This window comes from Trachurus japonicus, chromosome 16, assembly GCF_045865225.1.
Source record: "Trachurus japonicus isolate A0001 chromosome 16, Traja_1.0".
Classification (NCBI taxonomy): Eukaryota; Metazoa; Chordata; class Actinopteri; order Carangiformes; family Carangidae; genus Trachurus; species Trachurus japonicus.
The window spans coordinates 6,343,196-6,368,962 of record NC_140922.1 but is presented as its reverse complement, the minus strand read 5'-3'; the positions used below and the strand labels follow the sequence as shown (position 1 = coordinate 6,368,962).

Sequence of the window (25,767 nt, the reverse complement as noted above, 5' to 3'; positions counted from 1 at the left end):
TGCCATCACCACCCCCTACCCCTCCACTCGAGGGACTGCCGTGCCAGGCGGGTGCAGGGTGACAGATGGCATACACCAACCCCCCCCCCCCCACCACCACCACCACCACCACCACCACCCACCCTCCTCCACCCCTCGCTCTCTCTCCCCCTGCCTCCCCCTACTGCACCAGCCCCCCTGCCCGGCCCCCCCGGTGGCGCAGCGGCGGACCAGATCAGTGCCATTCTGTCTCATTAGAGCCTGGCTAATTAGCGTAGCCTCTTCCAGGGGAGAACGAGAGCGAGTGAGAGAGAGAGAGAGAGAGAGAAGAGGAAAGAGACGTGGGGAGGGCGGGGGGGTGGCGTTGTGGTGGCAGCCACGGCGCTCTGTACTCCACTGGTCAATGAGGAGTCAGTCGGAGGGGCTGTGAGCCCCCGCGGAGCGCCGGGCTCCCAGGGAGCTTGTTTTATGACAGCAGGGACTCTGATTCCATCCATCGCGCCGTTTCCTCTCAGGAAGTGTCGGGGATGTTTGGACATTAAAGTTATGTCAAAGGGAATGCCCCCCCCCCCCCCCTCCTCGGCCCAACGTTAGCCGCCCTCTCTCTGCTGCTAGGCTAGCCGGCGCGGCACGGCGAGCCTCCCCTACTGACGTGAATGGGAACAAAGCACGCTAGCTGGCTAAAGCAGCACTCCAGTCCTACTGAGCCAGTTAATAACGTTTGACATCAACTCTGGGCGATCCAGATCATGGCTCGCACCTCTGCAGGCTAGAAAAAAAAAAAACTCAAAAAACCGAGATGGGCTCTTTGGCGGACGCAGCTACTTCTGGCAGTGACATGGCTGGATGTGAACCAGTAGCACGCAGTTGTTTTCTCCAAGTCTCCTGAAGCTAAATGGAGATGGAGCTTTCTTGGAGCGTCCGATCGCTTTTGAATCATGGAGGGGATGGATCATGAATAATGATTCAGATTTTTTATCAAAGAGTAAACATGATGGCGTGGGATTGGATTACCTTAAAGAAATATGTTTGCTCAGGGTTGGAGCGAATGGCGAGCATTAATCTGATAAGTAATACGGCCTGGGCTGGAGTCGCTGCTCTATAGTTACTACTCGGAATATGTGGCAGTAAAAGTGTGATTGAAATGCAACATTGAATATGTGAGAGGAGGGGTGGGAGGTGGGGCAGTTAAGGGCTGGCAGAGCCCTGCTGTGGTTACGAGCCCTAAGAGAGGACAGGATGGCTGCGTTCCAGGAACCCCCCCCAAACACACACACACACACACACCGACAGACACAAACACACACATTCAAATGTGCCTGCGCATAAACCCATTTCTGATGTGTAGAGAAGCACGCACACAAACACACATCTATATATAGTATAGACACACACACACACCTCGGCATACACCCAGTGGAGCATACACCAATCAGTTAACTCCTGTTTACTGCTCCTCTGCCCTGGGGACCAGTCAGTGCTGCTGTGACCTCCTTCAACTCCTTCAACATCTCTCTTCATTCTCTCCTCTCGGGTTCATCCTTCCTTTCTGACCCGCTTCATCCGTCTCTCTGTGAACGAGGCTACGCGCCGACGGTGAGTGCGCCGAAATGCCGCCGCCGCCGATCCCGGACCACCTGATCCCGCGCTTGCGTAAGCATGCTGGGAAATCCTAAGCCGAGCCAAAGAGGCAGAGGTTGAAGCGCGCGCACCGAGCTGACAGGACAGCGCCAGCCTCTCCGTGATGAGGCCTCCCACCCCCCCGCCCTCCCCCCGCAATTATTTTCCTGGACCCCATATGGGCATCCTGCCAGTCCAGCCCATCCTCCATCCTCATCGCCAGACACATCCACACACTGCGCTCAGCACCAGCAGCCTCTACCTAAAGGCTTTGGTTACTGGTTGTTTGTCCTCTATGGACCGGTGCTTTTGTAACCACGTTGAGCTTTTTAAAATACACACTCTGTTCTTCCTCACACGCTGAATCAAACTAATAATGAAGCTCATGAAAGATTAACCCCGGCATTCCAGCCGAAAGGTTCTTTTACCGACAGATATTATGAGGTCACGTGAAGAAATCATGTGACCAACCCGAGCCGCAGGATCTACTGTATCAATATCTATCCATGTTTACCCTCTGGAGGCTCATGCAGCTTCTCACATATGGATTTTCCAAGGAATCTTCCACCATTGTTTCTTAATTTGCTGGGGGGCGGATGTGCAAGGATGATGGGTTGAATATTCTGGTGAGTTGTTTTTCTGCCTCTTTCGAAAATAAAACAAGTCACATCAGATCACCTACATGAGACTGTTACACAATGAAATGTAGTAGATATTAGTGTCTGTGGTCCAGGTCTGCAGCTATAACGTTATAGCGTTATCTATTCTGGCAGTTATTTTCTCTATTAATTGTTTTGTCCAAAAAGGTGTGAGAAATTTGTGAAAAATGTCAATCACAATATTTCAAGTGACAGATTCAAAATTACTTATTTTGTTTGACCAACAGTCTAAAAGCCAAACATGTCCAATTCACTACGATAAAAGCAGCAACTGCTCACATTTCAGGGGCTGGAAAAGTGACTCAAGTGATTAACTGATTCCAAAAATAGATTCCAATTAATTTTCTGTCAATCAACTAATCAATTATTTGAGGAAGTGTTGCAGCTATACTGTTGTCCATAAAAAAACTAAAATAAATTCAACACATTTCTCTTCCCACGGACGAAACTGTCACTTTTAAATAAAAAAAAGGAATCAGGCCGATGGTGGATGTCTGAGAAACTGGGTGCCTACTCTGTGATTTTCAGGGTTCAAGGGTCCTGACGAGGAGGAGCAGCCGCTGGCCTGGCGGTGCTGGTGGATGTGGCAATGCCGGCTGGGTAGTAAGGGGGGAGACCAGCTGCCCGGGGAGCGCCCATTACGAGATGGAGCCAGAGATAAGTGCTCTCCCAGGCCCCCTTTCACAGGCATAATTAGCACACTTCTTATCTGCTGCTCAATTCACATTCACACCCGCCTGCCATGAATGGAACGTGAAAGAGAGGCAGAAATCGGGGGGGAACGAGAGAGGTAGAGGGGGCAAGACAGAGGGATGGGAGGGAGGTGGAGAAGGCACGGTGGAAACCTGTTCCCAGACAAACCTTCATTTGAGAAGAGAGGCATGTTCGAGTTAATGCTGCGACCGCCTCGCTCTCTCCCCCCACTTTTTTTTTTTTTTTTTTTTCGCTTTCTCCACCCTTCCCAGGAGTCTTTGAACTCCTTAACAAAAACAGTGGTTTGTGCATCAAACTGCAATTTGGTAAAACAAAGCTATCTGGGGGTATAATCATCCTAATCAGCAAGAAAAAAATAAAGCCTTTGCAGATATTTCTAGATTATTCCGCCCTTGGTGATCTATTTCTCCCCCCGTCTCTTCATCAAGCACAATTGTGGAAATCTTCCCAACTCTGCCTCCGACAGACAAGTGAAAACCTTTAATAATAACTCCTTAGTGCTACAATTTTAAATTGCTTTTAATGAAGAGTTGAACTGGTGGTGTGTTTTCTCTGTCTCCCTCTCTTTTCTTTTTTTTTTTACCCTGTTTCTACCACACACAAGCTTGTATTGTGTGAGCTGGCTGCTCTCTGGAAGAAGATAACAGGGGCCCCGATCGCCTTACTGAGCCCAGCTAATATAAACAGGTTTGTTTGGTGTTGAAACACAGTCGACAGTTAAACTCCAAACCCACAATAAAGAAGACATGTGTCATTATGTCCATAAATCACCGCGCTGATGCACCGAGGCAAGTTTGGCTTCGCGTTTGACAGATTTCTACTTCTCTTCATTTAACTGCAGGAATATCACAATGTTATGCACATTTATCATTGACTATTTTATCATCTTTCCAATGCTCTTTGTACAGAATAATGTGTGTGTGTGTGTTTGTGTGCATTAAATGTTTTGTGATTGTTAGCGTTCCATGTGAAAACATAAGAAAACACTCTTTTCACGCTGCAAGAAACTTAACCTTGAACTGAAATGGTCAGTTTGGTTTTCTGGGGGAAGACAGTGACTGAGAAGCTGATTCTTTTGCCTCAGGACTGAAGTGGTTTTGTAGAGCGTTGCAGTTACCTGGCTCTTGGAGGCAGCCACCTTAGCGAACAGAGCCTGGGACACCTTGGCCCGCTTCATCTCTTGCTGGATCTCGTCGTAGATGGTGGAGTTGATGTTGAGGATGCAGCTCTCCGTCTTGCCGTTCCACTCGCTGGGCAGAGGTGACGGCTTCACCTGTTGGAACAGTAGGAGGGAAAGCAAAAGAGCCAGTATAAAAAACACTGCACATGGAAAACTCTATCTACTGTATATCTAACAGTGCAGAATATAGAACCCTCACAAAAACTCTATTTGAATGAAATGTAGTCATTATAAAATGGAATTAAAATCTGAAGTCTCATGAGATCAGAACATAGTTTAAAACAAAAACTGATCAAAATAAATTCACATGTTGCTCCTCCACAGACATGTTCATGCAGAAATAGCAGAAAAGAGAAGTGCATGCTGGGAGATGATAAGCCCTACAAAGTGTATGGTCTATAGAAATGTGTGAATTAAGACTGGTGAGAGAGGTGGAGTTATATGCTCACAGGGGAAATGCCCACGGGGATCCGGGGATTCCAGTCCTCAGGCCGTACACTGTTACAGTCTTCCCTCCGGGGCTGCAGAGTCGGGAACACAACACAACCATATATTTGTTCAGGATCACATGAGCAAAAATAAAGGGAATATCTGGCTAAACACAAGCATTCACAAACACTCAAGCTTGCAACCGCCTCTCACACACACACACACACACACACACACACACACACACACACACACACACACACACACACACACACTCCTGTGTCGATTACACCCTAAGCGCAGCAGCACCCGCGTTACTTTGCACAGATACACTTGGATGTGGTGTATGAAATGTTATTATTCCTGTGTCAAGCTGGTGATTAAAACATAAATGCAAGTCAAGAGAAATCAAATCATCCTCATTCAGCAGCTTGTTGCATCTTGACAAAAATCCTTTGACGGAGTAACAAGTGTCCTAATAAAAGCATTACCCAAGAACCATTAACATATGAATCATTCCATACGAGCCCTTTTCTTTTTCAAAGGGAGGCATCGACAGGGCTGGATTCGGAGTACGAGCACAAGGTATGCAAATAAACCATAATAACACCGGCAGCGACAAAACTGATCACAGAGCTGGTGATCACAAAACCATATAGATTTGAGTATTTGTCTAGACGCCTAATAACGAGCCCCTCTCTGCGTTAAAAACAATCACATTATCCTCAAATTTGCGGCGAGGCTGGAATGTCGGAGCTTTTCAGGGCCTTTCATCCTGTTTTACAGCGGCTCGGCGACGACGTGGGCTCGTCAGTCTGAGCGCTAGGTTACCATGTCGGGCTAATTGTTAAGGCCGGGACGTGCACTAACTGGCTTTGGGGGAGTTGGGCCGACCCATCAGTACACGTGAGAGAAACATACCTCTGCATCTGTTTTTATGAGGCCAATAAAAACCCTCCTCTGTCTCTGGCTCAATTGCCACCCTGGCTGATTTATGTGCTTAAATTCACACCGCATTGCTCCATAGGAGAGGCTGGCAGATGGCCAGGTGTATGAGTGTGCGTTTGTGGCTGTGTGTGTGTGTGTGTGTGTGTGTGTGTGTGTGTATGTGTGAGTGAGAGAGAAAGTCGCCGTGTGTACGAACAGGTTTACATGATAAATGTTAATGGGTCTAAGTCATACAGGTGAAGCATATTAGCCCTCAAGATATGGTACTGATGTACCAACAGTAGTCTGAGTGATGAAAACAACACAAACCACAGGCTTTGAGTTTTGACAAATAGTTGCAGCCTAATATGTCAGCTACTATTGTTTACTGTTTGTTTGTACAAATCTGTGGGCTGGTCTCAGATCAGCTCAAATGATTCATTAGGCAAGTGGAGCGTTGATTTCTAATTCAGCTGATGTGATTATTGAAAAGATCTCTGATCTGGTCATTTGGAAAAAGAGCACACAGTAACACTTCATAATAAGTTCACACTATTAAGCATTAGTTAAACATTAAATACTGAATTTGTCATTTATAACACATGGATACTCATTAGTATGTAGTTTATAAACAGTTAAACATGTTTTACTTACCATTGATAAGCACTAACTCTATTTATAAACTACATACTAATGAATATTCATGCGTTATACATGAAGAATTAAGTATTTATTAATGCTTAATTAATGCTTAATAGTGTGCACTTGTTATAAAGTGTTGCCGAACAGATTGTTGTGTGAAAGGTCCACTCCGTCCCTCTGAAACTCTGTCCTGCACCAACACAACGTCTGATTGTAAAGATGAGCTGTGAACTGCGAAGTGGCCCCGCTCAAGTTCGGCGCTGCTGCCTCTGAATGAGACGCTGCTTCTTTTTAGTTATTTCTAAGGACATGGAACTGCGGGGGTGCCTCCATTTTAGAGTTGGGTGGGCCGGTGCTTCTGCCTTTCTATCCTTCTCACCTAAATTACAGCCAAATCTTCTCAGCGGACAGGACAGAGGAGGCCTTTGTCCGCCCCTCTCACCTCCTAGATGCAGCTGACCGCACTTCAAATGGGCTTAAGTGGTAGAAAGTTGCCACATACCTTTCAAATGAGGGACACAGATTTTCAGCAAAGGGTACAAAGTTGTTCTGTGGTGCACAGTGATTTTGAGAGAGGGACTGACTAAATGATCTTTTACAGAGCTTGTCATCGCTCTGTGAGCTTTATTTTTTGAAATGGGAGGGCTGTTAATGCTGCCTAATGCGTGCTAAAAGGTCAAAATTAGCACAAAAAATTATCCATCATTTGTCACCATTCTCACCTGTGTGGTGAGGTGCAGGGATGATGCAGAACTCATTTACATGCAGGGAGAATGAAATGTATGTTCTCTGGTGTGTGTGTCGACGGGGGGGGTGGGGGTGGGGGGTGAATTGGCACTGATTTATTCCACATGTTTCTGGACAAGTTCGAGCCTGATACAATGGAAGGGAATGCGAGGTGTGTAACAGAACAATGTAGCAGGGTGTGTTATTCGCGCTGTTGTCACAAGTAAACAGTGTACTAATGAGTGCACAAGTATGCCCGGGGTTTGTGCCGTATGAATTTGCCAGCTTGACAGTTTGCGGGACTGCACGCGCTCACAGATGTGGTTGTGTGATGTATGGATGTAGTTGCTGTTGTTGTTGTTGTGTTTGCATGCTTTTTTTTTTGCAAACTGCAACTGTCTCTGTGCTCCATTCCCAGGCAGAGATATTGTCTATTAAATTTTACTCTCATTTCAGCCATTGGAACTTCAAAGAACTATTAGTTTTGTTTCATAATAGTTAAACAAACATTCCTCTGAAGCAGCCTTGCTCTGAAGGGAGGAATTATCTCATTAACCCTCAATGGGAAAAGCCAACAAGACAATTTTTCAAAGCACTTTGCTTTGTAGCGATCCTGACAATGTGACGACTTCTCCGGTCCACAAAGAGCTGTGAATGTTCTGTGCTTTGTCCTGCATGTGAGTATGAGTCTGGCTGAGTAACTCTCACTAATGACTCATGGCCCCAGGAGCGTAAAAAAAAAAAAAGAGTGGAGAGTGGATGAAATGAATGTAAAATAGAAAAATAAAGGTGTAATTGTTTTAAACATCTCAAGTAGTGTCATTTGTGAGTGATTTGGGTGTAATAAGGTGTCACTGATGAGACAGCATCTCTTCTGCCATTTATGGATCAAAACCAATGACCTGACAGTGAAGAAAGCTGCTAATGGACAAAAAACTGTGGACAACATTTTCGAAGGTCAAGTTGGCCGTGGAAGATGAATTGTAGGTTTTGCTTTAAAAAAAAAAAAAAAACCTCAACAGCTGCAGGAGCTCAGGTGATGTGTTGATGGAGAAACCTTCCCAGCAACACAAGACGGTGAGGCCGTAACCCACTTCAATCAGATTGTTTGAACCTGCGTGTAGTGATGGATCCATCACACCGGCACGAGGCTTGATTGACGTCGGTGGCCGAGCTAGCCGCGCGGCTTTGTCGCCTGATGCGACAAACTGTATCACCTGGACTGACAGCACGGTGGACGGAGGACGGAGTCGCCGGAGCGTCAATCCGTAAGAGAGAATGCAGCTGACTGACAGCTGCAGAAGATGTGTGGACAGATGATTACCGCAAAATCGGTTATGTCCGTGTCACGTTGCATTACATCAGCGACCAGTGGGAGCTGACTGAGCCACTTCCACACTCAACGCACACACTACATACACAACAACAACAAATAACCTCAAATACAATCAGCTCAGGGCTGAGGTGTGATCACAGAGCTGGATACAACACAACCGACTGACGATGATGAAACGAAGAGGGTCTTCTCTTTCCAATGAGCTGCTCTTGTCCTATTTCAAAGCAAACAAACACCCAGAATCCTTTGCAGCACATCAGGAACACAGGGTTACCAACTACCTGAGCGATCCAAGTATTAAGTGACGTGAGTGAGTGACGCAGTTGTGTTTTTTTGGCGCAGTTTGAAGGACACCGCCACCAAATCGCAGTGTGACTGACAAATTTGGGCTGCGTCTCCTCCATGAGCTCACAGTGTTCCTGCATCCCAAACGAAAAGAAAGAAGCCTGAAGCAGCGTGCAGACGAGGCTGATGTGATGAGCATTCACAGAGAAGGTACATTATGCCTATATCAGTGTTTATGCCAACAACCTCGCAAATTGGACAATTAGAAGTGCCAAATGAGTCATTTCAGTAATCAAACCCACTTTAATAGGCTATCTGAAGGCAAGAAAAATCACTACATACAGTTTTAAAGGCGCATCTGATGTGTCTGTTGGCATTATTAAAAGTTCAAAAAAATCTATACATGAGTGCATTAAATTCAACAATTTCCCTGCTTTTCCCCTTAAAGTGTCCATTGACCTTATGTAACAGTTGTTAAGATGCCACCTGAGACCTGGTCCGCACTCAGCAGGTGAAGACTGTAGCCGCCGCCGAGGACGGCGGTGTGGAAACGTTTCATCCTAAGGATGCGGTGGCAGCGCACGCTTAGATTTAAGACACTCAAGGAAGATCTTGAGGTTTTGTTCTGCTTGAAGGAGCATGCTAAAACGCTTCCTATCCTGGCACCGGCTGCACAGGATGTGATCGCTGTCTCCGCATCCAGCGAGAGAAGATTTCTCCTCGGCTGATTCGAGAACACAGACCCGGGGACTGTGGACAGTGTTCTTTTTGTGCGCTGCAGCCTAAGGGGTTATTAAATGTCAGCATAAGTGAGTAGCTGTTTATTTAGCCTATTTGGCCAAATACTGTTAATTACAAGCTGAATTCATGTCTCTACACTTTGGCTAATTAGACCTGTCTGACAAAGCACGGCCACGCTGCTGTTGGAACAAACATCCTCCGTGGTGTTTTTTTTTTTTTTCCTTTGAATAATTTGAAATGTTCTCTTTATTTTCTAATCTTAAGTCAGACTGTTGTGCTTACACAGTCTAATGAACACACCCAAATGAAGAGATAAGTTTTATTCAGTGAATCTTTATCTGATCTATTTGGTGTGACCCTGCTGTGGCTCTATAGGTCCTATTGAATAGGTGCAGTTTCATGAAACCCATTCACAAGCCAAAATGAGAGCTCCATGTTGCTGTTGTGTTGTTTTTTTTGTACAATATATGCAATGTAATAAGATGTCTGTTCGGCCTGAGGCTGCTGACCAATTGTACGTGAAAGAATAAAGTAGTTTTTAGTGACTGTGTGCAGCTTATACAACGTGTTTAATTACAGGCACAAGGTGGGTCGCAGGACTTCTATTACCGGGTCACGTCGGGCCCAGATTGAATTTAGAGCCAACTACAGGTAACAGATTGGGTCCGGTCAGTTTCGCAGGTGCAGAGAAGGTGCAGATTTGCAGAACTGTACCTGTGCAGGACTGCAGATGTGTGTTGCTTTTTTTTTTTAGCTCCACAGCAACAGAATTTGTAGCGTGAGCTAAAAAAAAAAACACATTTGCAGTTCTTCTTTCTGTGGCTGCTGTTCTCTCTTATAAACTAAATAAAATAATCTAAATATTATTAAAATGCAATTTAGGTGCATAAAAGACACCTGCTTCATATTGTGTGATACACTCAGCTCCTGTCGCAGCACTCCATCAGCCAGACTATAAATCAGTTCCTATGCTGTCGACGTCTACAGCAGCAGCAGAACGCTCAAAGCAGAAGGATAAATCAACCTTTACTCCCTGACGTTTAGATTCTGAAGCTAGTGTCAACAAATGTTCTTTTGCATCAAGTGTATTCCAATTGATCTTTTTTTTTATTCTATTTAGCCTCTACAGATAAACTCAGCCTCGACAGTGTTTTTCAACCTTGGGGTCGGGACCCCATGTGGGGTCGCCTGGAATTCAAATGGGGTCGCCTGAACTGTCTAGTAATTGATAAAAAATAAAATAAAATAAACTAATTATTATTCTTTTAAAATTATGACTAAAAACACCACACACAGTCTTAAACAACTGTATTCTATACTTTCACTGTATATAAATCAAGTTCAAATGAAATGCAGCATATAAAAACATCTGAGCTGGCGCATTTTGATTGATGGACGCGGGGGTCGCCAGACATTTGTGGTCACGAGCCAAAAAAGGTTGCAAACCACTGCTCTAAGATACGCTTGTAAGACCAAAACCTCTTCTGCATGAACGTACACACAGGTATAGAACATGTGGTACCTGTACAGGGCGGCTGGGTGGAGTGCTGATGAGCGGAGCCGAGCCCATCGCGGAGGCGGCTGTCAGGCTGCGCTCCCTCTCCTCCTGATAGATGCGGTCGCGCTCGGCCTCCGGCAGCTGCAGGAAGTTCTGCATGGCGCGCAGGTTGACCAGCAGCGACTGGGAGGCCGTTTTAGGGTCTTCCTCCTTGCGTAGGATCTCGGACAGCAAGCCCTGCAGGACGGAGGTGGGGGGGACCAAAGAGAGGTGGGTGAGACGGAGACAAGAGGTGGTGGCGCAGTGGGTGGAGAGTGAAGAAGATCACTTCTCAATTAAAAGAGAGACACAAGTGTAAATTTAGACTCTAATGACAAAGGAGAAGTGACAAGCTTACATCCACTTAATCTGTGAACTAATACAGCCTCACAGCAGCTCAATATTGACATTACTACTAGGCAGAGTCCCAGGCTTCTCCTAACAGTCACTTCCAACCTTCCATCCTTAATGTTTTAAAATCCATTCATGGCTGCGTTCTCTCCTCCTCCAGATCCTCCACACTCTACAGAGCTGTTGTGTTCAAGTAGAAAACACAAACACACCCTGCGCACTTCATCAGCCGTCATTATGGGATGACAAAAACCACTTCGCCCAAAGTTAGCGCGTGGCCTACGAACCCGCCGCGCGCCGGTTTTTGCTGTTAACTCGGCAGATCTTGGACATGGTTCTTGGAGCCGTGTTTTGTCGCTCTGGGATGAGAGCCGCCGACGCCGCCACCGCCGCTCACACACACACGCACTCGCCGCCTGAAATGTGGAAAGTCTTGTGCGGCGGCGGGCAATCAGTGTATCCTCTGTTTACTTTTCAATAGCGCTCAATTCCGTCATTATGAGACGGCGATGACTCCATTATCAGAGACGTGTGATTGGGCCTTTTCATCAGCTCTTGGCCACACACTGTGCAAAGCGTTGCTCTGCTTCTCTCGCCATCAATAGGTGTGATTTGGTAATAAAACAAGGTGATGGAGAAAACACACTCGTGCTTTTATTTATTTATTTTTTTCCCCAGAGCATGCGAGTCCTTCCTGGGAGGTGAGTAAAGCTGCAAATATGCGCCTGGTGCCGTTCGTCTGGCTATGAAAACGTATGAAACTAGATGTGTCATGCTTAAATAGGCAGGTCTGCGGTCTGCAGACAAGTGTGGACAGATAGGCAATCACACTCCGCAGTGACGTTTTTTTATGGTGAGGGAAACTTGACGTGCGCAGGTACTCAGGGGGATGGATTGATGGCATTATCTCTTTTATGACTGCGTCTGCGTCCAGCGTGCGCATGCTTATCGTTCTTCGCCATCGAAAACCCACGCCGTCTATCTCCTCAGTCAATCAGTTTCCTCTTCCAAAAAAAAAAAAAAAAACCTCGGCTCCTCCCCTTCATGTCACCGCCCTCTCTCCCCCCTCCCCCCTCCCCTCTCCTTTTATTAACACGGGCTGCTAGAGAAAACACACGCCTAATAAATAATCCTCCAAAGGCAAATTCTCCAACGGCACATTGGGCTAATTCCTCATATCAGCCACAGATAAGACTGTGTTTGTGTGGGAGCTTGCCCATCTGCACAAAAATACCACTGTCTGTCTCATGTAACACACAAACACACACACACTTTCACGCTTATATTTAAGGAGAAGTTGCTGCATGTTTGAGTTCTAATTGATACTCATCAATTTCTGTTTTTTTTTTCCTTTTTCATACACATCAACTTCAAAGCCAATGGAGTCGTAATGAGGTTTTTCTGTCACCTCCTTCCAGCCCCCTCTGACACACACAGTACATCTTAAGACATTATCACTGAAATCTATGTGTGCGTGTGTGTGTGTGTGTGTGTGTGTGTGTGTGAGGCCTCTGACTATGAAGTGAAACCACATATTTTGGCAGGGAACACACGCCATGACCGAGCCCGGGTCTTTCACATGGCAGGCTGCCAGCTGTCTTCAAGTGCATTAGAGGTGCTACATTACTGGAGTGTATGAGAGTTATGAATGAGATATAAGCTGTGCGAGTAAACAGATTCAAAGACGAGGCCTTCTTCCATACTTCTCAGCAGAAGTGGTGGCGTCAAATTGTTCTCTAACTTCCTTCGATGCGATGCTATTTCCTGTCGGGGAGACACTTTGACTGTTTGTGCCACAGAGAAAAGGCACTGAGCTCTGGTTGAAACTGTTTTTTAGATGTACCTGTGGTGTATGACGCCGTCACCAAGTGCCACTTTTATAGGCCCTGTTTGTACTTAAAAGGTCTTATTACTTTGTGAATATCCACATCGGACCGGGGAATGAAATTAGAGATATAAAACTGGAATTAAAATTAAATTATATTAAAAAACTAAATTAAATACCTTCAATAATTACCCAATTTCTGTATTAAAGCACATCAAATATTTCCTGCGTTTATCATCGTCAGTTTTTTATCATTCCTTTTATAATTGTTATGAATTATTGATATCAAAATCCATGATAAATATCAGCTCCATTGACCCGCTGATTTAATTTGGTTCAATCTGAGATATTCAGTCTCGACCTGCTGCCAAGCCAGAACTTCTACATCAAAAGTACCATCAAGTGGAATTAAAAAATCTAACTGATATAAAGATATAAAGATGGCACTTTTTAGTACTGATAGTAATTTCAGTTTTTTACTCTGCCTTTATTCCAGCCCATCTGTCTTCCCTCCTCACCTGGGTTCTGTTGAAGGCCACGCGGGCGAAGACGGCCTGTGAGATGCCCGCCCGCTTCAGCTCGTCCCTCACCCACTGGTAGATCTCGTTGGACACCTCGGTGTTGGACGCCACCTGCGGCTCCATGGGCTTGTTGTGGGAGGTGCGGTTGACGGGCGGGTGGTTGAGGTACTGCTGCGACAGCGACTGCTGGGCCAGCAGCCGGTTCACTGCATACTGCTGGTTGAGGATCTGTGCCATCACGAGCTGCTGGTTGACCAGCTGGGGGCTGATGGGCGTGGACACCAGGCCCGGGTGGTGCAGTCCGGGGAGCTGCTGGGGTTGCCGGCCTCCCGCCTGGCCGCCGTGCGATGGCGGAGCGTGGGACATGGGCGGCACCGGCGAGGAAGGGGTCTGCTCCGCCGTGCTGCCGGGGATGGGCTGCTGCTGCTGCTGGGAGAAGCCCAGGTGGTTGTGGCTGTGGTTGGAGCCGGGCGGGGACAGGTCGGCCAGGCCGTCCATCTCGGCTGGAGGAGGGGACGAGCAGCAGGGTGAGGAGAAACAGAGACAAACAAAAGACAAAAAATAGGGTTGGTGATTGATTTCAAGTCTCTGTTCAAACACAACAAAGAAAACTTCAGGGCTGCAGAATGTAGAAAAAAAGGGGAAAAACTACATTTACAAGCGCTGGAGAATCTCAAAAAATGTAAAAAACTTAAACGCGAAATTATGGCCATCGGTTTAATAGCCATTGTCCCTAATCAGAAGAAATGAAACAGATCCTCTCTGTATCAGATCAAACTTGAGTCCTGAGTGAATCTCAGCCTGTCAGCTAACATTCCAGCTGATCAGCCAGCGACTGGTTAAAAAAAGAAAAAGATGAAAACGCAGATAAAAGAGCCTCATTGTGTTTGACCTGTGTCTTCCACAAGCCATGCCTCCGAAATTAAGTTCAGAACGTCTGTAGCCTCATCATGTGAAAAAAAATCTTGGAGAGACAGTGGAGTGTGTGTATGTGTAAGTACGGAATTAATGTGTGTGTGTGTGTGTGTGTGTGTGTGTGTGTGTGTGTGTGTGTATCCGCAAAGACAGAAGCAGTGCTGATAAATCTGATTCTCTCTTTACATCCTTAATTCTAAAATAAGGAACACAAGCCAGCCAATATGACATTTTTAGGGGAGGGTGGTCTAAACATAAATGTGGGGAGCAGGAGACAGGAGGAGGACAGCGGAGGACATGCAGCCTTGTTTTTGGATGTGCCGACTCGCCTTAAAAAAAAAACTGTGTGCGCGCCGTCATTTAATGGCATTTGAGAGATTTTTTTGCGGCATCTCTTGCTTTGGGAATCTTTAAGTCCATAATGGCAGCTCGGGAATATTTTAAGGCAGGTTTAAATGATGTGCTTAGAGGATGAAAACAATGATTTAACATTCAAAGTGCTACCCACAGCGAAGTGAATGAGCGTTTTGGAGCCGCTGAATGTTTTTCAGGTTTTTGCTCCGTCTATCTTAAAGGAACTCATATATATATATACTGGGGCTGGTTTTGTGTACGCGCCGCGCAAAAGACAAGAGCGAGCGAGTGAGGGGGCAGCGCTGGAGGATTCATACGGATGGCAACGTCAACACCTTATAGCACGCTGCGGCCTCCACACTCCACACACTGCTGGATGAGATTGTGAAAAAGCCTAAATTGCTGTTATGGGCATTGGGGAAGGAGGAAGGAGGGGGCAGGGGGGGGGTTAGTGAGGGGTGGGTGGGTGGGTAGCGGGTCTTCAACAAGCTGAATTTTTCATCAGATGAAAGATTAAGTGTATGGATGTTTTCCAAAAATACCCACAATAATGGTGTGTTTGAGCCGCCTGTTTCTTAACTGTCAGCAAGCACAAAACAGCCAGCCAAGACGGGTCTATTGAGCGTTTGTGGAAAACAAATGATGTTTTGGGGGGGGGTGGTTGGGGGGGGGGGGGTAGTGAGAGAAACAAAACAAAAAATCTTGGTAATAATCACATCTCTTCCCATAATCCCTGGCATTCCCTGGCTCTGATGGTATGGCGTGCCTATTCACTCGTATGTGAATGTGTGCGTTTTTGTGTCATCTGTGTGTGTGTGTGCGCGTATCCTTGCTCGCACAGACTGCTGGGGGGCATGCTCGCAAACACACAAACACACAGGCACACGGAGGCATTTCCATGCAAATTGAAAAGAGAAGGGGTGACAGAAGAGCATGGCAGGCCCTGGGAGAAAAAGGCTGCCACAGAAGCGGGAGTCCTCGTGTGGAATCCTGCCACAAAAGAGCCCCGGATTAAACACACAATGGGAATGGGATGTGGGCTGAGGGGAGGGCGGGAGTGTGTGTGTGTGTGTGTGTGTGTGTGTGTTTGTGTGCGAGAGAAAGAGAGAGAAGGAATGAGAGAGAGACATGCCGAGTGACCTAACTCCCTCTCTCTCTCCTGTGTTGGCGTCGCTGCCACGTCAAAAGAAGCCACAGCGCCGGTAACTCCACTTGAGCTGGCAGCGCGGCCCAGCTGGCTGCCAGTACCTGTGACCAGCTACTTACTCCCCTTGACTTCAGGCTCAAACTGCCTGCTGAACGCAGAGTGCTCCGGTAAATGCAGAGTCACATGTGACGCGGTGGCCAAAGCACAAAGGGATGACCGCCACCGCCACCGTGCTCTCTCTCTCTCTCCTCCAGCCTTGGTACTTGGCGCCTCCCCAGCGCTTGCTCTTCCTGCCATGTGTGGCCATGTACGTACAGCAGACGGCAGCCCGTCATGAATATTGAGGTTGGAGGAGGGTGGGGGGGGGAGTTGCCGCGGGGCGTGCGGTGGGCACCTGAGGCTCATGTGCCAAGGTTTTTTTGTGTCTGAGGTTTGGCTAAACATGATGCGCAGGCTGGAGGAGTCGGTGTGGATGTGTGCGTACGCTCGTCTCGAGATGTTATCGCCGCCTTGCTGCCTCTCTGTACGTATGCATTGTGGTTTGGTTCTTATCAGCTGCCTGCTATCCTCGGAGGGAAGGATGCACAACACAGAGGAGCAGTTCAGCTGCTTCTTTAAATGCTTCTCTAGTTGAAATCATGTCAACAAAAAACAAAAAAACACTACAAATGTATGGACTGAGAGGATGAGGGCAAAAGTCAGATTGGTTCCAAACCCTGATCAGAGTATGGCCTTCCAAGGAGAATGAGTCATTTTTCATTTTAATGTCATTTCAAAGTAGGTTTTTAGTTTTGGGATTAAGATAAAGATTATAATTAACAGGGATTTTACGTTGAGCAATTTCAGCATTAAGGAATGCAGCTCCTCACGTGTTCAGTGTGTGTTTATCTTCTCATTAATCAAGGTAAAGGGACAAAAAACTAACGTTATGGCAACAAAAACCTGCTCCATATGACACACAGCCTTTAATTTTATGCTTAAAGCGTTTTTTTTAAAATCTGGTTTGAAGTTGTGACGACTGAGGTTAAGCATGTAGTGATAAGGAATGTGTGTATGCCAATGCAATGTCCTCCACAACCAAGTGTGTGTGTGTTTGTGTCAGTGCCCATGTTGCGACATACCTAGTGCATTGGCACGCGGGCTCTCACGGAGGACACACGTACCCAGGTAGCCCTCCAGCTGGGAGGGTTGGCGCATGCCTGCACAGTCGGATGGCAAGGCACGCACATGCACACACATATATACACACACACACACACACACACACACACACACATTCACACAGTGTAGAATTAGGAGTGAGGAAAGAAACACTGGGGTTAAGACTTCCTACAACACTTGTCACCCACTGCAGCTCAGCTGAAACATGGCATTTAAAAGCAGCAGCAGCTCCAGGGCCGCGGCTGGCAGCTGCAGCAGGCCCACTTTTGAGGAACACACAACCCCAAAAAAAAAACAAAAAAACAAAACACAATTGTGACAGAAAATGTGTGGGAGTGTGCAAGAGAATACACAAGAAGAGCAGGTCTGAAGTAAATAATGTTCCCAGCGTATGTTACCACTTTAACAGAAGAAAAAAAAAAATCATCAGATTAGATATGATCACAACACGCCATTTGCATGGACGCTGTGAAAACATTTTGCTGTAATATCTCATGTGTCATCACTGAGAGCAGCAGCAGCACTAGCAACACAAAAAAAAAAGAAAAGAAAAAAGATTGTTCAACAGATTGTTAAAGCTAATATCTCAACATTAAACTGCACTGTGAGCCTCACAACAGAGTGGTGTTCTGCTTAATCAAAAGACATAAAAATATATCGGAATTCTATCTCCAGCGAGGGTGCTAGTGGTATTATATAACCTCATTTCCTGGCGGGTCAAAGGGGATTTTTTTTTTTTTAGATAATATAAAGCATGCGTTGTTAGAGGGTTGATAAGAAATCCTAATTGAATTTCAGACTAGGCGGTGGCTGGTTGAAGTCATTGCTGCTTTTTGTTCATGGTAAAAAAAAAAAAAAAGTAGAAAAAAAAAAGCTTTACACTCACACACAAACAAAAAATAAAACAGTTAGAGGCCTCTGTTTGACTCTAGCATTAAGCAATAACGTATAAATCAAAGATAACACTGCGTTCAATGGAGTTATCTTGAATTATTAGATAACAAGATAAAAATGTATTTCTGCTTCATGCAGCAGTAGGAAGACAAAGAGACGGTTGGTTAGAGAACATATTGTAATGGTGACTGGTGTGTATGTGTGAGTGTGTGCCTATGTGTGTGTGTGTGTGCAAAGAGACAAAAGTGTGAGCGCCATACTTTGCGCCCCTCCGTTTTGCTTACCCATCATATCTTTTGTCTTCTTGAAATGTTTATACCAGCGCCCAAATTCCTGACACTTCGCCGCCGACACATTTGCATAGTAAGTGCTGTTCACAATGGAGGAAATCATACTCTGAAAGAGAGAGATTGATTGAGAGAGAGGGAGAGAGAATGAGAGAGGGACTTTAGATTCTCATTGTGGAAAATACAGACATAATATTAAAGCTTGTGAAACATGCAGTAACACTGTAGCTTGTCAAAACAAATAAAAGATAGGGACATGGTAAAACCCAGTACTAAAAAAAAAAAAGGGGAAAAAAAAGTGGAAAGTATCAGACATGCAGAAAATGTCCGATCTTGTCTCTGAAGGTGAAACAAATGAAATCAAACAAAGCTTTATCTGTTCTTTTTTTTATCAAATGCCAGTGAGTTTGTCTGATTTTTTTTTCTTTTTTTTTTTATTCGAGTGGGTAAATTATAAGGTCAACTGAGTTGTGTGTTTGTTGACATCAAGAGCAGGCGGTAGGAAAGATATTTACCTTCAAAGGGAAAGAAGATAACGGCTTATTGAATATCAGCATCTGGGGAGTCGGGCGATGTAAACAGATAAACCTCTTTTATTCCTCAGCTCTTTATTTATACAATCTGTTAAAGACAACAACTTCAACCAGATTGAGGGCCGCGCTGAGCATGTCGTTCTCCGCCGCATGTGTGCTCTACTCTCCCTTTACAGTCGACTCTTTGCCCTCTCTACATTAACTTCAACCATCCTCCTTCGCCTGAGAAAAACAAAGAGCCTTTTTTTTTCCTCTCTCTCTCTCTTCCAGTTTCATTAAAATGAATGTTTTAACACCTTGCCGGCCTCCGGGCAAATAGTGAGGTTGGTGCAGGAGAAATTGTTTTTGATTGTTATAAATATTCAAAAGAACCAAACCATCTGTTTTCAAATTACAGGTATGCCATCTTTATCATTTTCTATAATATATGCGCTTGGAGGATGGCGGGGGAACCTTCTGGCATAGCAGCATGGTGGTGGGAGCACAATGAACTGGTACAGGATGATTCTGGTTCTCTGGCTGCTGCGTATCTGCACAAACACAGGATGTGAGGTGGCAGCTGTGCTGTCGCAGGAAGGCTGATCTGACTGAACCCTGAACTCCTGACCTCTCTATTAAAGCGGCGTGCATCTTACGCGACGGCGCCGTGCTCCTAAGGCTGCTGCACGCTCCACCTGGAGCACGGGAGAGTCGACCCGATCCAAACAGAGGGAGCGAGGAGGGAACGAAAGCGAGAGGTTGGTCAGCTTTAAGCACTTGTCTGTCTACAAGGAGTCAAGAGGATTAAACATTTCACTTTCTGGGTCTGATACGCCACACAGCACTTACAGACAAGCTGGAGTTCTCAAAGACACTGACTGCATGTCGTGTCTCTGCTCCAGAGTCAAACCTCAGCCACGGACAATTAATAACGTGACTCTGGCTGTACCTGCTTCTGCCAGGTAAAGTCAATTTAGCTGCTTCCTGTCACTCACATCTAGTGATGTTAAGAACGGTGTTATAAACACACAGCGTTATTAGCGGCGCTACTTTTTTCAGTAACAAGTAATTAAAGAAGTTACTGTTTCCCCCGTTATAACGCTGTTACCGTTACTGACAATAAAATGTGCCGTTACTTGACTCAAGAAGTCACATATTAATACACCTGTTTGAGTGAATATAGCTTATATAGCCTACACGTTTTTTTCAATCCATCAACTGGTCAGAAAAAACAAACAACGTTTATCTGGAACTAACCAACTCACTCAGTATTCCTCCGCACAGGCTGGCTCTGCGATAAACTGGTTAAGGTTAGGATTAGTTAATTCTACACATTTGAGCATTTTATAACAAAAGTAACACAACAGTTACTTTTCCTGGTAATTAGTTACTTTTATAATGTAGTAACTCAGTTACTAACCTAGTTACATTTGGGGGAAAGTAACGCATAACCCTAACTAATTACTTTTTGAAGGTAACGTGCTCATCGCTGCTCACATCTACCACTCTGCTATCTTTGTATTTTTTTCCTTCCAAAGTCAAACATGGGAAAGCGAGGTGAGAGTCACGTTGGTGGCTGCAGCTGGGTGTGAATCTGTGCCAGCCATGCTGCGGTGCATCATGCTGTCATGATGAAAAACAGGAGGATGAGGAGGCCTGTGTGCGCCGTGGACTTGCACGGGTCTATGGCAAAGCAGCCTTTTATGGCCTTAATTCAATGAAAGCCCAGATAGAGTTCAGGTTAGGGTTAAGAACTCTGAATTGCCCTCGTAATGGACCATACATCTACGCCTGGAGCGGGCTCCTTCTTTTGGATTCGTGCAAATCCCGGTAAATAGCAGGCGCAGGTTCGTTCCTCTATGGTTTAAAAAAATGATAACTCCTGTTTATTCCTCATGGCGTGGAAAAAAGCCAGAGCAAATAAGAATGAATGATTCTGCTTTTGATTTACTGCCTTGGAAAAAAAACAAGAGTGAATATTTGGGATTACGACTGGTAAAGCAGCAAACCACACATTCCAGTTTAACCTGGTTCAGGGAGCCAAGTCCCCAGCCAAGGATCCATCTGAAAACCATATATTTAAAGAAGCAAGAATTCTGCTTTAAGTGGAGGGGGATAATGAACTCCTCTCCTCCAGCCTGCCATGTTTTATTTACAGTATATCTGGGCTAAGGCGGCTCCAGGCAACAAACAAGAGGCCTGCAGAAGATGGTGTGCCTTTTCCTCTCTGTCTCTTCCCATCTTTCTCTCTATCTCCCCTCGCTCCCTCTTTCTCCGCCATCTTTGACACAGATGTTCTAATAAACGCTCCTCATTAATCAGCCCTCTCCCTCAATACATCACTCTACCTCTCACAGGGGGCCCTGCGTGTATGTGTGAACGCAACAATACACACACACACACACACACACACACACACACACACACACCTATTCTCTCCCTCGCTCTCCCCACTGCTCTGTCACACACACATGCATCCGCACTAAGTGAAATCAAGCAAATAAGCAGAGCCTCTGCTGCCACTGCGGTGCCAGCAGGAGGACTGTGCAAGGGCTTGTCAACAGGTAGCATGGCTTCGTCTGTGTGCGTTTGTGTGTGTGTGTGTGTGTGTGTGTGCGTGCGCCAATGCGTATGGGTGTTTGTGTGTGCATGAGCATGTGTATGGACCCTTTAAGTGATAGCCATCTGCAGCACAGAGAGCTTATCAGCAAGACCAGGAAGTGGCACTGGGCTACTATCGGTCCCCAACATCTACTCTACACCCCATCATGGGAGACAGGAAGAGAGAGAGAGAGAGAGAGAGAGAGAGAGAGAGTGAGTGTGAGTGTGTGTGTATGTGTGTGTGTGTGTGTGTGTGTGTGTGTTGCAGCAGGCAGGTACTGTAGGCACCCAGCTGCCAGCGTTAAAGTGTGGTGCACACACTGGCAAAGGCAAACACACACTGAGCACAACCCCTGCAGACACACACACACACACACGGTGCAGTTACACAAATGCACGCGCGCAGATTAACACACACATTCCAACTTAGCCTGATGTCTTGAGTCGACTGGGGAAAACATGCATCCCATTTGCAACACTGTGCTTTGTCTCTCGCCAAAATCTAACACAGCTCAATTATGGCGCATATCCACCTCAAGTAGGGTGACCCCCCCCACCCACCCACCCAATCCAACACACACACACACACACACACACACACATATATCTACACACACGTCCTCTGGCAGGCAGGTTGCGCCTGTGGCAGCTGAGGTGGTGAAGGCCTGCAAAGATGGCATTTTGATGACTATTTGCTGCTACGCAACACAGCAGCTGGTGCATCAGGGGCCGCCCAGCGAGAGCGAGCAGGGGGCGGGTGGGCAAGAAGAAGGCGAGGTGGCGGTGGCAATGGGAAAAGAGTGGGGTGAGGTGAGGGGAAAGCTCGTTTGTTGCCATAGTTTCTGAGAAGAAGACGGGCAAAAGAGGGGGGGGGGGGGGGGGTTGCTAAGCTCGGTGGCAACTCTGAGAAGAGAATAACAAGCCTGGTTGTGTGGCCGAGGTGGGAGCAGGGGTGGAAGTTTGATTTCTAGGGGGTGTGGGGGGGTTGGCTCTTCAGACTGCGAACAGTTCATCTCTGAGCTCTCAGGTCAGGATCGGTCCCTCCAGCCTGATGACAATGGCCATGAGTGAATATATTTTCCTCAGAGTTTCCTCGTGTCATTTGTAGGCCAAATACACAAAGCATGACTCCCCACTACAAAAGAATGAAACTAAATGTTTGACAAGGCGCCGGACAAAAGCGGCATTTCACAAAATAGCCCCCCCGCCGCCCTCCCCTCCCCTGTTCTTCTCCCCCCCTCTCCTCTCCCTCTCTCTCTCCTCAGAGCCCTGTTCAGAGGTGGGCTAATTCTCTTTTCAGCCGCTCGCTGTGATTCTCTCATCTGTTAACCTCTCTTTTTTGGGGCCGGGATTACTCCGCAGAATATCAAGGAAACGCTAATCCTGAAAAAAAAAAAAAAAAAGGTGCCAATCCTCCGCTCCCTCCAGCAACACCCCTTTCCCCTCCCACTCGTTTCACTTCTTTGGTCAACGCAGACAAACTGGGCAGACGCTGCCCGGCCTCTCACCTCCTCGTCAGGCTGCGAGCGAGCAGGAAATGTCACCGGTCACGGGGGCGTGTGTGTGTGTGTATGGAGGGGGGGGTTATGTGTGGAGGCAACGTGGGGACGACAGGTTTTAGGCTTTAGGAGGAACACACCAGCGCTCTATGGGCGTAGCAGGCCACATGAAACCCCACAGAGTAACAGATGTCAAACACCATCATGGCAGCCATGTTTGAACAAGGCAGACACTGATACATGTATGAATTACAGCAGAGCAGAGCTGCTGAGCTCCCATTGCATTACGCTGAAAGCCTGAAAAATGGATTTGTTTTTTGTTTTTTTGAAAGCTTGTTGCCATAAAAAAACAAAAAGGGCAAAATAGAGCAAATCTAAAATTCATTTTGACTGGAGCTACCACAAATCTGCCATGGCTGGCTACAGTTTCTGCATGATGACAGTAAACATTAGAGCGTTTAATACCGGTCTGATCTGGAGTCAGGAGCGAACTGGCTGTTAAAAGGCATGGGAGGAAGTAGAAAACAGATATTTTCAGGACCGTCTTTCATCCTCGCCGGAGAGCTGAAACAATCTTAGGTTTAAATTGACGCTGGTGTGTATGTGAAAAACAGCAAATGTGTGTCTGAGGAGAGTGTGTGTGTGTGTGTTAGATCCTCTGAGCTAGCGTGTGCTCTCCTCTGAGCCGTCTTCACATATGGACCGTAAACAGGGTGATTACCAGACCGGGCTGGGCTCTGCCTGAACGCCACCCAGGGACTCTTTACATCATCAGCGCACTGCTCATGCCCGGCTAAACACACAAATACACACACACAGAGACACACACATGCACACGCACGCACACACACACGCAGGGAGCAGCCACTCGCGCACACGCAGCACAAACGAGGGTCTCCAGGTGACCATACGGTGGCCTGGGAGGAGAGCTGGCTTCAGACTGAAGGCACCTACGCACGAAAAATACCACACTCGCGTATACAGCCTGTGTGTTGATATATGTCTCCTAAACACAGTCGAAAAAACGCACACAGAAGCACACACACACTCGCACACACTCAGACATACACACATTATTGGCCCCTGTGAGAGATATACTGCCGTTTCATTCCACTCACTCCAGAGCTGCCTCTATGATATACTGACTACACCGCCTCTTAATACAATATCTGAGCTAGTGCTTTCTTTCTATCCAACCTCTGCGCCGCCGACAAAAGGGAGAAAATATATACACAACACCAAACGTGTGAATGTGGTACAGTACGGTACAGTACAGTACGGTACAGATCTCCCGCTTGATGCTGTGAAATGTGGAGAAGGGAACGAAAACGAACAAAAACGACCCGGATGCTTCTGGGTTGGAGCCAATGTTTATCTAACAATAACCATACGTTCAGCAACACCTCTGCTTTTTGGCTGCTGTCGCCTCCCTGTGTGTGTGTGTGTGTGTGTGTCGGGGGCCGTAAAAGAAACAAACAAAACAAACAAAAAAAATCATGCGTCAAACAAATGACAATAGCCATTCATTTGGGTTTTCTATGCCGATTCTCTTTCCCACTTGATCAAACTCAGGGCATTTGATAATTTAAGGAGAAAAGACAGAGAGCGATAGGGGTGTTTGTTTTGTTGTGTGGTATGGTTGCAAGGGAGGTGGGGTTGGGCTTTTGTCTTTTTTTTTTTTTTTTAATAAGCAGACTGGGCTTCAGCACCTGTGATAAGGGACATTCTTTAGCCAGAGAGCTCTGATTCATGTCTTTGAGTAACTCCTTGAGGGCGTTTCTTACTGTAGAGTGGCTCCATTGCTCGGGCGGCAGGTCCTCCAGCTTAGGACAACTGTGGAGAGAGAGAGGGAGAGAGAGAGGGAGGGGGGGGAGGACATAGGGGCGTGGGGGTGGAGGGGTGAGGATGGGGAGAGACAGGGAGAGGCAGGATGGGGGAGGGAGGGAGGGAGGGAGGGAGGGAAGGACAGATAGGGATGCACAGGGAGAGAAGGGGAGGAGGAGAGGGAGAGGGGGGGTGAGGGAAGAGCATGAGAAACAATTCAGATGGAGAAAAGACGGAGATTGAAAGGAAAAGCCAGCAGCCCTGATGGTATCTTAAATGGAATGATAAAGTGTACAAGTCATAAATTCACAATATTAAAAGAGCTGGAGAGTTCCCTCAAATCTGGAGATGGATTGGACCTATATCATCACAGAGGTGTGTTTGTGAGCAAGTGATCCTGTAGTATCCTCTAACACTTCCTCATCCAACAACATCTCATTTCAAAAGAGCGTTTGACTCGAGCCCTGTTTCCTTAAACTCAGTGAAAATGGGGAACATGAAACGTGTGACATGTATGTTCAACGATGTATAAGAACGCCAAGTGCAGAGTTGAAGTCGATGAACGTTTTTCAGCTTCTGTCGATTTTTTTTTTCAGTTTATTCATAAAAAGTGATAGAAAATAGTAAAAATTCTACATCACCCCCCCGAAAAAATAACATCTTAGAATGACTTGTTTTTGTCCAAACAACAGTCAGAATCCCAGAGACAATAACAAAGAGAAAAGCAGCAAATCCTCCCAGATGAGAAGCTGGAACCAGTGAATGTTGACGTTTCTACTTGATGAAAGACTTTGGCTCCTAATCGATTTGTCAAAACATTTTTTGCCGCTGGTTAATCGTCTTTTTCAATCGACGCGTTGGTTCGTCGACTAATCGTTTTCAACGCTAATCAACTGTTCTGTTACAAATTGGCAATTTGGGAACAAATTACCCCCCTGTCGCCACCCCCCCACCCCCTCCCTTCCCCTCCCTCCAGAACAAAGGTGCAGACTGAGGTTGTAGTCTCAGTCGAACCCTGTTTTAAGTATAAACTGATGGATCGGCCAAATCAGTGGAACGATCAGATAGACAGAGCGGAGGAGACAGAGGGAAGGAACCAGA

At 46.4% G+C, this 25,767-nt stretch overlaps 1 protein-coding gene across 15 annotated transcripts in view; it reads right to left on the bottom strand.

The window, feature by feature from the left end:
* Positions 1 to 25,767, bottom strand: part of satb1b (SATB homeobox 1b) — a 63,478-nt gene that overhangs the window by 15,802 nt on the left and 21,909 nt on the right. For 3 of the 15 annotated variants that reach the window (XM_085803548.1, XM_085803551.1, XM_085803549.1), the window contains 7 exons: positions 24,552 to 24,675; positions 18,228 to 18,339; positions 17,010 to 17,087; positions 13,470 to 13,975; positions 10,761 to 10,973; positions 4,602 to 4,673; positions 4,090 to 4,254 (listed from right to left, as the gene is read on the bottom strand). In XM_085803548.1, coding sequence (XP_085659674.1) covers positions 4,090 to 4,254; positions 4,602 to 4,673; positions 10,761 to 10,973; positions 13,470 to 13,975; positions 17,010 to 17,087; positions 18,228 to 18,339; positions 24,552 to 24,675 — 1,270 coding nt within the window. The remainder of the gene's footprint in view (positions 1 to 4,089; positions 4,255 to 4,601; positions 4,674 to 10,760; positions 10,974 to 13,469; positions 13,976 to 17,009; positions 17,088 to 18,227; positions 18,340 to 24,551; positions 24,676 to 25,767) is intronic. The other 12 variants (XM_085803554.1, XM_085803556.1, XM_085803557.1 and 9 more) reach the window with 6 other exon arrangements.